Below are 12,286 nucleotides of genomic sequence, written 5' to 3' on the forward strand. Positions count from 1 at the left end.
CTTTTTTTTCCTGAGGAAGACTGGCCCTGAGCTGACATCCATGCCCATCTTCCTCTACTTTATATGTGGGACGCCTACCACAGCATGGCTTTTGCTAAGTGGTGCCATGTCTGCACCCAGGATCTGAACCCGCGAACTCTGGGCCACCGAGAGGCAGAACGTGCGAACTTAACCACTGTGCCACTGGGCCGGCCCTGGTAAAGGTTTCTAACAGGCAGTTGCGTACTTAGGTCTGGAGTCTAGGAGACAGTTCTTGGCTGGAAGTATAAATTTAGATGCTCAAGGTATCTAAAATGTCAGCTCACAAGAGCAGGGACCTTGTCTCATTTGTTCACTGCTAGGTTCCCAGCACCTGGCACAGTGCCTCGGACATAGCTATTTGAGAGATGTATGATTTGTGAATAGTAATTAAAGCACAGGGAAAATATGTGACGGGAGAAAAGAAAGGGCTTAGGAACACCTGCATTTGAAGAGTCATTTGAAGAAGAGAATCCATCTAAAGAGATTGAAAAGGAGTTCCTAGGTTAGGGAAAGAACTTAAAAGATTGGTGGTGTATTTTCTTCCTCTGTAGTGGGCATCACAGTTTGTGACTATACATTTATTGTATATGCATGCCTCTCTCTACCACATGACTATAAGTTCATGAGGGATGAACCATGCCTGCCTTATTTCACTGTAATGGAAACAAGCACAATGTCTGGTGGATAGTATGTCTTCAGTTTTGTGGAATGAATGAATATAAAGTTATAGAAAGAAACAGCTTCAAAAAGAAGTATGTGGTCAGCATTGCTTACACTACGGAGAAGTCAAGGAGATGAAAATGGAAAAGTTTCCCGTAGAAATCATTGACGTTTGCCAGAGCTGTTTCATTAGAGTACTGTGTGCTAGCAACCAAATTTGGGGAGGTCAAGGAAGTAGACTGCTCTGAAGGGAATTAGCAAGAGGAGATGGTAACTGGAGAAGACCTGTGGGGTCAAGGAAGTTGTGTGTGTGTTTGATTGAGAGACTTGATAACGTTTATGGACTGAGGGCCAAAAACTGCTGAAGAAGAATAATCTGAAAACCCTGGAAAGAGAGGAAGATTGATGAAAGAAGTTCCCAAAATATGGAGGAAGGAAGGGAGCAAGAGCACAGGAGGATAGATTAAACTTCCTTTGGAGAGAGGTCAGCTTATCCTCTGAAGTGGAAGAGAAGACAGAGAGGAAGGTACAATCGTCAATACGTTTCTAGTTTAGGGCAGAAGGAGGCAGAAAATTGATGGTGTTCATGTCTGATGACCTCTGTTTTTTTCCTCTAAAATGGAAGGCAAGGCCATTTGATCTATGATTTAGTAGAGTTCGAGAACAGTGATTCACTGCTTAGAATAGAAGAAGGAGCTGAGAAGTGGACATCCATTATGAATCTAATGCACTTAATTTTTCTAAACATTTTGTGCCTAATTCATATTAATGACATTTGCAGTGCTCACATTTATGATTTTAAAATTAAAAATATGAGGTATTGTATGACAAGAACTATAAGAGAAAACAATTATCTGTAGGTATTATGTTAATATTTGCTATTTTCCATTTAATTTTAGGTCCTCACACATCAGCAAATATAGGTGTTCTAAGTAGTTGCCTGGACTTAAGAACAGTAATCCCTGAAACTTCTGTATCCAGTACTGTTTCCAGCGCACAAACTATGGTAACCCAGCAGACCATTAAAACTGAATCATCCAGTACAAATGGGGCAGTTGTTAAAGATGAAACTTCACTAACAACATTCAGTACCAAATCTGAAGGTTTGAAATGTGTTTCACATACTGTATTTTGAACCATTTTTGTATATAAATTCATCAAACTTATTTGTTTTAGATGGGAATTGTATTTCATCTTGGATTGAATCATATATAAACAGATAAAGCATTTCAATTAAAATCATTATAAATATACTCTTTGCTGCCTTTCATACAATAGTTAAATCAGCACACACTGAAGTACAATCAGAATGTATCTTTCCTACAGTGAATATAATCAGCAAATTTTTTTTTCCTTAGAAAAGATTAGTTCTAGACTATGGAGTAACAATTCTCTCAGCTTGAATGATTTCTGATTTTGTAAATTCTCATTTTATTCTTTTGCAATAGGAATTGTGTTTCATCTTTGGTAAACTTTCTCTGAAGTTCTAACCTAGTTATCAAACCCTTGAAAAACGAACTTTGTCAATTAGTTTGAGTTAGAGGGTCCATATTTCTAATTGTTGTGGTTTTCTCCCGCTGGCTGTTTTTTGTATATTTACAAATTATATTTTAACATGTCTGTTTGATAAATGATTATGTAAGTCTCATCTGATGAATTGTTTAATTTTTAGTTGATGAAACGTGTGCACTGCCTGCAACTAAGATCAGCCGTGTAGAGGTGCATGCTGCAGCAATGCCATTTTCTGTAAGTATATGACCTGGAAATGACGTGTTTCCAGACGGTTAAGTACGCTTTAAATGCTGAGCAACTTCAACGTAAATTTATGAAAAGATTCTTGGGTGTCCTCTATTAAGGATTTGACATAGGTTGAGAAATGAGGGGTTGAAGAGGAAAATGTTCACAGTCTGATGTTAAGTGAAAAAAGCTGGATAAAAAATAATATATGTATGTATTGTGGCCCCAATTTTATTAAAAAATACACACAACAGATAAATTCACACTCTCCCATGAGTCCACACACGTCCAAACTAAATGCTAGATAACTTTCTCCAGGTTGTTGGGCCACAGATAATTCTTACTTCTTTATGCTTTCAACATTTTTCTGTAATGAAATGTATTACTTTCATAATCAGAAATATGTGAGTGTACATATATGTGTAAATTTCATTAGTGGTTTAAAAAATAAAAGGACATATTATGGAACATAAAACTTGAATGGTTCTATTGCTAGCTACTTAGTAGAAGAGCAACAGAATATGGCAATATTGAGTTAGATATACCTGTAGGGGTAGCCCAATAATCTCTGACATTAGGTTGTTTTATGGGAGGCCGGAATTGGTCTGCATGGCACCAAGCTTAAAATGCTAGGAATATGCCTCACAAGTATGCCAAGATTGTCTTAATTAGATAGATATAAGGATAATACGTGTGTGTGTGTGCATATACTTTTCAATTTATCATTGATTTCAACTTTATTGCTATGAGCAAGAGTTTTAATTTGACCTAATATTTACCTTTTAGAATCTTCTAGAATTGACTGTAGTTTTAGTTTTCTTTCAATCGTGATTTTATGGATTTTGATCATATAGATACCTTCATCAGCTGTCACCTTTCCAGAATGTTAAGTCCTACTGTTCTTAGACTCTTCTCAGAGAAGAATTATTAAAATGAACTTTTTTCTCTTAAATTTGTTTCGCAGTGCGTCAGCCAGAATGGTATTTGTTATTTTAGTTGGAGCCAGTTGTTTTATAAAAGTTGTGGAAGAGAGTTTTTAAAATGAAAACAAGTTTAAACCTATTCCTTTTTTTAAACCTTAAAGACTCTAGTTAGCTCACTTTGTCATGTGTGATAGCCTAAATAACAAATAATGTGAATTATAAGCATGTACCTCTACTGTTATATATTTAAGACAGAAATAAATAACTGAAGTGCACATTTGTTTTGAGCTTCTGGAAACAGTGTCTCAATTATAAAGAAGATGGCTTAAAAAGGTTAGTTCCAGGCATAAGTATAATTCACTTATCACTAAAAGTAGCTTAAGGTAGAGGAAGTTATTTGTGTTAAAGCAAGGTAAAAAATGTAAAATTGTTTAATCTGCTCCCCTTTAGTATATACTAAAGTATGGTCAAATTGCATTTTAGTTTTGAACATTTTTTCTCCTTTTAGGTTTGGAGAATCACAGGTATTTCAAGTGCAAACGTCACTGAATTTCTGCTAGTTGTTTTTGAATCTAGAAATAAGCCAGCTTGGAATGAATTTTTCCTTATTTGCTCCTTTTGGAGCAATTCGTAATGTTACACTAAAGGGATTATCTTTTCCGAGAGAGTCTCTGAAATGACAGTGTTCTATAAAACAGCTGGTATTTTAACATATCACTGATTGGAAAGCATGCTAACTCCAGCTAGGTTGATAGTACAGAGCTACTGACTTGGAGAATGCCTGTCACTCCCTCTGTTTGAATTGGCCTCCCTGTTTCACTGTCAGTTGACCTAATCTGTTAAGAGTCTATTTACTTATGAGCTATTAATGTTGTGGTGTTTAGCCATATACCTACTTGTAGATCACTGCATGGATTTATTAAATCTTGAAATTTCGTGTATGTTCAATAAGAGTCTTCATAAATTTTTCTGTCTCTGAAATTAGAAAGAAACTCCGTCAAATCCACTGGCCACAATGAAAGCAGGAGAACGACAGTGGTGTGATGTAGGAATTTTTAAAAATAATACAGCTTTGGTGAGCCAGTTTTATTTGCTGCCAAAAGGGAAGCAAAGCATCTCAAAGGTAGCTATTGAAGGATTTCTACACTGAGTTACAGCCTCCAGAAGGAGATTTTTCTTATATAACTTTGATTCAGGTCGTTTGAATGAGTGAAATTGCAATCTGTTCACAATCTGTAATTGAGAGTTCTATATACCTAGTTATCTTGTATTCTTTTTAAGGCTCTTTTTATAGAATATATCACAAGCAGGTCATTTGAAAAATCTTATACGATCACTGGGCTGGATTTTGAGTCATAAATAATGTAGTCTGGCCAATACAGATAAGTAGTTTTTTGAAATATCTGTAATTTTGTTACCTGGTGTGTTTAGAGAATGGAACATTTTTTTCTTACCAAGAACTTTTTTATTCCTGATTTCACAATTTAAAAAATGTAAAAGCCCCTATAGGCCATTGACTACAATCTAATTTTTCCTAAATTCTGAAGCCCCTTAAAGAGGACCTCGTATATATAAAGGAGACATTAACCCTGTAAGAATTATGAAATAGATAACAGCTCCAAAGCCTACTGAACTAATTTGTTTGTGTAATAGAGAATTTTCAGAGAGGGAATTGCCAAGGAAATAGATACTCAGTTTGAATCTCCCAAAGATCTGCACAAATGGAGAATATGTCATTTATCATTATATTTTAGTTTCTCTAAGAATATTACTGCTGGTGTCCCTCTTTTTCATAGTGAATTATTCCAATTATTGACAAAAATAGAAGTCCTGGTTAATAATTTGTTGGTATTATGCCTAATGAAAATTCTCTCTGTAGTTTGATTACATATATAAGGAAATATCTGTAGCTAAGGGCCTAGTAGCTGCTGGTGTTTCCCAAAGAGAAAAAAGGGCATAAAATTTAGAGCCAGTAAAGCTGGGTTTGAATTGTTAATCTCAGCACTCAACACTGTGGCCTTGGACAAGTCCTTGTTTAACCTCTCTGAGACTCAGTCTCGGAGAATATGTAATATCTGCTGAATATTGATTTTAAATTAAATTGATTTTAAAATGCTCTATACTACATACTAGTCACTCCTTTTCTGTCAGGCTTGCTTGCCTGTGTGCAAAGGGTGTTGTTCCTGGCTAAACTATTTGGCTGTAAATCTTCAGAGATTTCTACTCCAAGTTAAGTTTACGTGGAGACGAGATAGTTGTGAATTTTTTGCTACCTTTGTACTCGTCATGTGCAGAATACCCTTATATTTCTTTTTGAAATCAGTGATTCTCAACTGGAAAGGGCACTTTACTTCTGTATGAGAATCACTTAATTTATTGACTTAGTTTCTTTTGTACTGGAGGGTTCATTCCATGTGTGAAAGAAGGAAATAAGTAAACATGAACTAGAACTTTATAACGTAATTCATTCTTTAAAAGTTTTGTTGTTTAATGAAAAAATAATTAATTGCACCTTTTCTTTGACTTTTGCATATATTACATTTTAGATAGGAAATGCAGACGTACCTGACTACAGTTTACTTAAGAAACAAGATCTTGTTCCAGGCACAGGATACAGATTCAGGGTTGCTGCCATCAATGGTTGTGGAATAGGCCCTTTCAGCAAAATCAGTGAATTTAAAACTTGTATTCCTGGTTTTCCTGGAGCTCCTTCTGCAGTCCGAATTTCAAAGGTGAGATGTTGGGTTCAAGACTCGGTGATTTAAGTTACTGAAACTTTGTACATGAAGTAGGACTGTCAGTTTAGAGATTCCTGTTACTGCCCGATGAAATGAGAGATACATAAAAGGAGTGGATTAAAAGTTAAAAAAAATATTTTTTGTTAATCACTCATGATATTTTTAAGGACCAAATTTCAAGCAGAGTTATAGCGTCCAAATTTCAGAAAGTCAGGGAAATCTAGTATGCTTCTTAATATTAATGTTGTTCTTGTTATGCAACCAAAGTTTGCGCTGGAGACTTTTAATAGAACACATGAAATTGGATTCTATTTTATCCTAAGGTCTTGCCCCTCCTTAGAGAAGAAAAGGTCTGCTTTCAGGTAAGAAAAATCCCTTTCTTGGGATAGTACTGGCAGACATTTAAGCCTAGTTATGTTTTTGAAAAGTGGGCATAAATTGAATATTATAGATCCAATTAAGGTAGCTTTTTAAAAATCAACAATGAAAGTTCTAACATCTAATGTGATTACTTTAGCGGAAAGCAGCATTTTATGTTCTAAAGATAGATTCAACATAATACGTGATATTAGAGAAAACTTCAGAACCTTTACCTGTTTTTTCCCCCTTCTCTTCAAGAATGTTGAAGGTATCCATCTTTCCTGGGAACCTCCAACTTCACCTTCTGGAAATATTTTGGAATATTCAGCCTACTTGGCTATCCGCACAGCACAAATTCAAGATAATCCAAGTCAGCTTGTGTTTATGAGGATTTATTGTGGTCTTAAGACTTCGTGTATAGTAACTGCTGGGCAACTTGCAAATGCACATATTGATTATACATCCCGGCCTGCCATTGTGTTCAGGATATCAGCAAAGAATGAAAAGGGGTATGGACCAGCTACACAAGTTCGATGGCTTCAAGGTAACAATAAAAAAGCACCTTTAAATTGATTTTTTTTTTCACTGAAGCTATTGTGATGATGATTATTTATTAGTAACTGGTTATGAAGATTTGTCATTTAAGAGAGTGTTCTCTGACTGTATTTCTAACAGTTATGAATTTGAGTTTGTAAGTTGTTCTTAAAATGTATTTGCTCAATTCTAGATCCAAATAAAAATAGAAAAGAAGAAAAGACTCTGAAAATTAGTATATGGATTCTTCCTTACAGTTATAGCTCTTTTATAAAGGAAAATAGTAAAGTTAAGATAAAAACTAGAAGGCTTTGTTACTCCAATATCTTTTATAAAGGCCATGTAACTCAGTCACCCTAGAGTTATTGAGATGATTCTAGTAACTGGCTGCTGTACACTGTGCTGTCGTATATAGCAATGTTCTCTACGTTGTAAAGGCCCTGTCTTTGAGTACTCCCTCTTTATTCCACATGAGCAGTGGTCCTCTAGCAATTGTCTTCTACTGGATAATATTTGTGATACTGATTTTAGTAGCCGTTTGATTCATTTCTTTGTTTATCTACAGTTAGCACAGAGCTTAAATTAAAAAAGAAAGAGCAAAGTTCAGAAATTCTACTTTAAAATTTTTATTAGTTTCCAAGAATCATGGCAAAATACAAAAGGAGTAATAGATTTTCTTAATTCAGACCAGGCTGATATGTTCAAATATATTTTTGGCAAAGCACTTAACTTATCTGGCCCTCAATTTCCTCATTAATAGATGAGGGAGTTAAAAGACTTTACCTTTAAGGTCCCTTTTGGCACTAAAATCCTGTATTTTCATCAGAAGTGAAATATATCCCTGAACATTTTAACATGTGTCTTAATGGCTCTAACTTAGCTTTTGCTGAAATTAAAATGTTCATAATTTAAAACTCAAAATTAAAGTATATGTCCTCCTTACTGCAGAAAGAAAGAAGCACCTTAACAGGACACAGGTTTTGAAATAGTGTTTTAACCATTTGTAAGATTTTTGTAAATGCTCTAAATGTTTTATTTTTGCATTGTTTTTACCTCGAAATTGTATAAACTTTTTTACAACTGAAATATAAGCATTAGACAGCATACTCAGGTTCCATTACAACCTTAAAGATGCAGATAGGCATTATAGATACTCTGCTACAGGTAACTTGTTTTCAACCTTTTAGGAAGTCCATGGTTCCGCTGCCTATTCAAATCTGGAATGAATATCCAGAGCAATAATTGCAGAAAAGATATTTCAAACTAAGAGCTGCAGTAACTGCAGGAGCACAGGCCTATCTTTTTTATACCGTGTAACCTTATGCCAGTTTAGGTTGACTGAGTAGCTATGTCCTCAAACTTCATGTATAATACTCCCAGCAAAGATGGATTTAACTGTGCAGAATTGATATATATGTATGTTCCAGTTACTAATTTAAAGTGTATAGAATATTTTAATATATAATTTTTGTAAAGAACTGGGGTTTTTATACTACAGTATTTGTAATTAATGTGTCTCACTAATTAAGTTTCTCTTGAAGAAAATATGCAAACTGTTAGACACGTAATGAGTGATTTCCAAACTCTAAAGGTAAAATAAATGCACTACTATGGTGTTGTTAGAATATCTTTTTTGTGGCTTTATGAATCTTTAATCTTTCAATGTGTACTTTACAACAATGTTTACAAGGAGCTTCTCTGGTTTGTCATCCCAGCACCTCCCTTGGTGAGAGCTTCGTTCTGCGTTTGTTTAACTCATATGCTTTGCTTTCAGCATATGCTTGCTTTTTGCACTAGTAGAATTTTAACTTACCTCATTATGATGTGTGTAATCATTTTTATAGCTTCCATAATATGTCTGATATAGGATAAACAAATACTTAATAACCAAAGTTAAAATAAATAGTAAGCAGTTTTGCACATATTAAATGCTAGAGTTTGTTGTATATGTGTGTGTTTAGTTATAAAAAGAACAAGAATGGAAAGTTATAGTGAGTATATGTTTCAAGTCCAATTATTTTAATGATCCATTTGCTTTATGAGAAGAAGATCTGGCTTTTAACCCCTTATTCTCTGAGTTAATTAAAAATTTGCATCTTGAAGCACTTCTTTTAATGACAAGGAATAAGTTGACTTTAAGCAAAGAATAGAATATTTGAGTGTGTACATTTATACTATTCAGTATTTGGTTTAGTTTACTTTGCTTAAATGCCTCTACTGTTCTAGACCAGGAGGTAAATATGAACCTGTGATTCTAACATGTGTCTCATTTTCTAGAGAGAAAGGCAGTCTTTCTATACTGAGGGATTTGTTAAAATAACAAATGCTTTTGCTTTGAGAATTAGCCCAGATTCTGTTATTATTTTTTGGCATTTGTACATTAAGCACTAGTCACATTTATCTCTATGACAAGATTGGTGACTGAAAGATGCCACTGAGAAATCTCTGTGGCTTTGATGTTAATAGTTAATAAGACATCTTTGAGCTGTGTGTTCATGAATGGAATGGATATGGGTGAGTAACAAGAGGAGCGCATTCAGCTTCTTATGAGTTGCACATTTTCTAAGTGAAGATCCATTTGAGTAGTAGTGGCTGTGCCATGCAGGCGCCTTTCATACGAGGACTTACACTGAGTTAAAGTGCGTTTACTCCTCCGAGCTGAACAAGCAGTTCAGTTGGACAAGCCTTTGGGCCACAGTCCTCTTCCTGGCTCTGCACCTTTGGTTCACGTATATAGTGAAAATATTTTAATGTTGCATGCTCTTAGAATTATGTTTTCTGAAATATTGTATTGGCTTCATTTTAGTTTAGTAAACTGTTTTGGCAATTTAACTAGAAATAGGATATTATAAACTCACTTTTATCTGCATTTTAAAAAAAACGGAAATAATCTGACTGCATGTATGAGGCCCCCTGCTCCCTAACCCAGTTGCATAAATATAATCATCTGTAAGAAGGTGAAACAGATGATCCATTATTTCAAAGACTTGTAGACTAGCCAAGGTTGGTTCTGGTTAGAGATATGGTCTACTATTATTGAAGATATTTTTATTTTTAAAAATTGCAGCACTTACAGCATAAAAATCATTTATAACATTGGATATGAAGAGATTATTAGTATTTAAAATTATTGTAGTCATCTGATCATAAAATGAAGTAGGTTGCAAACTAGACTTGGTCTTTGACCATTTAAGGTATAACTAACAGTTATGTTTTCCAAGACTGATTTTAGGCAGTTTTATGTATTGTGTACCAATGATATGTAAAATAAAGCACCTTTTCTACCATAAGCAATTACAGGTGTTATTTATTTTGAACTACATAAAAGAAAAATTAATGATGGCCGAGTAAATCTGTAGAAATGTTGATTTTATATCATTTGCTTAAAATAATATAGGCAGTCTCATAAAGAATGGATTGTGTCTAAAAACTTGTTTTTAAATTAGTTGGTTCTTTTTGGGAGTCATTTTCTTATAGATATGTAAAGCCTATCTAAGCCTTATTTTAGCTGAACTCGTTCACTTGAAAGTAAAAAGGCAAATGGCTCCAAGAAACAGTCTAAACTTGTCACCTCTTCTTTGTCTTCTGTTTACACTTAACTTTTTTCTTTATGCTTTTCACACATTTTAACTCACAGCAGCCAGACTTTTATCCTGCTACTCCATCAAAATGGCTCTAGCAAAGGTCACAGATAACTTCCCATTTCCCAAATCCAGTGAATTCTTTCGTTGTACTTAATCTTGTCATTTGACACTTTTAACTACCCCCTTGACACTTTCGCATTTTTAGTTTCTGTGATACCATGCTCTCAATCTTTCTTTATGTTCCTCCTCTTGCCTGCAGTCCCGTTTTCCACTCTCACCTCTCTCAATTCTGTTTTTCAAGATTCAGGTCAAATGTTGCCAATCTTATGAAGCTTTTCCTGACATACTCCGTTTCCGGGTAGATTTGACCCCTTCTTCTTGTGTCCCACCGTCCTTTGTTAAATCTTCTGTCACAGCAGCCTAAAAGTTTTGGGCCCTTACTTGTTAGCATTGTTGCTCTCCCTCTGCCAGATGCTAGTCCTTGACGCGGAGACTGGGTCTTTTTATCTCTTCCATATCAGCCAGTTAGCTGGGACTTAAATATTTTAGTAAATGACTAAAGAAAATTGTCACCTTTACATATCTCCATACTCTCATTCCCCCCTTTCGAATTGGGGTCAACTTGGGAGGGAAGCTTTGAAAGGGAAAGAGATTTTAGCAGATTTACTAAGCCTCTGGAGGAAATACAAACTCCAGCTTTATCTTAACCTACCCTGCTATTACTTGGATTCCTAAGAGAAATTCTGGGATAAATAAGGGATGTGTCACATATTTACTAGGCTAAAAGGGATTTAATATAGGTATGTATAGATCTCAAGAGGAAGTCTTTGATCTCAAAAGATCTGAGCATTTAGTAAAATCAGTGGACATTGCTGGATTATGATTTTTAACGTTGGATGATCGAGAAAATGAGCTAAAAATATTTCCAGAGTTAATCTCTCTGGCATCCATATAGGAAAGCCATAGGCAGTTGTCTGACATTAGAAAAAACTCCCTACCTATTTAAGCACAGAGAGCTGCTGGAGGACGTGGAATACCAGCATTAGAACCACACTGGAATTTGTTAATTCTGTTACATGCCAAGTCAGGTCACTGCTGTCACCTCTGAGCTTATAGGATAGATGATTCTCACACTACTAGAAAACAAGGTGACATTGGCACACCTTCCTTCCGTGTTTCCCAGTTATAGTTGGGAGTCCTTGTACATTTCTGTAACTCAGGAAAAGTTTTTTTTATCATGCCTGGAAAAACATGAAGTACAACATTCTGGGGAGAAACAATACATTCTGTAAACCAAATGAAGAAAGAAAAGGCTATAAAATCCAGGGATACCAGCCTCCATCAAAATAGATTTCTACATCTTATTAGTATCCATTTGCTTCTTTCTTGTCCTCTGCATAACTAAAATGAGGAAAATGGCCACTTATGGGACGTTAATCTCAGCAAAGTCATCTGAAATTGAGTGTGAGGTTCTGTTGTTTTGTGTATTTGGTACCTTGAATTACATTGAATTGAGCAAGGGCCTGGTACTTAAAGTCATCAAATTTGCAGTCTGACTGCCACTCCTGCCAGTACCTCAAATTCGAAAGTCTTGAGAATACAGGGTTACGAAGCCTTTGGCCTCGGATAAGAAAGAGGGCTAGGAAATCACAGGTATGAGGCTGTGGAGGCAACACAGAGATTCCCTATTTCCTGATAGGATTTTGCTGGTTCAACAAAAAGTCTTTGC

The 12,286-nt window shown here is 35.2% G+C and overlaps 1 protein-coding gene across 2 annotated transcripts in view; it reads left to right on the forward strand.

Moving 5' to 3' along the window:
* The window catches only part of HCFC2 (host cell factor C2), a 58,240-nt gene that overhangs the window by 30,111 nt on the left and 15,843 nt on the right, over positions 1-12,286 (forward strand). The window contains exons 11-15 of one of the 2 annotated variants that reach the window (XM_023631486.2): positions 1,581-1,784; positions 2,354-2,427; positions 4,327-4,464; positions 5,888-6,073; positions 6,698-10,263. In XM_023631486.2, coding sequence (XP_023487254.1) covers positions 1,581-1,784; positions 2,354-2,427; positions 4,327-4,464; positions 5,888-6,073; positions 6,698-7,012 — 917 coding nt within the window. In that variant the 3' untranslated portion in view covers positions 7,013-10,263. Of the gene's footprint in view, positions 1-1,580; positions 1,785-2,353; positions 2,428-4,326; positions 4,465-5,887; positions 6,074-6,697; positions 10,264-12,286 lie in introns of those variants that run through there. The other variant, XM_023631485.2, reaches the window with a different exon arrangement.

Source organism: Equus caballus, chromosome 28 (genome assembly GCF_041296265.1).
Source record: "Equus caballus isolate H_3958 breed thoroughbred chromosome 28, TB-T2T, whole genome shotgun sequence".
In the NCBI taxonomy this organism is placed as follows: Eukaryota; Metazoa; Chordata; class Mammalia; order Perissodactyla; family Equidae; genus Equus; species Equus caballus.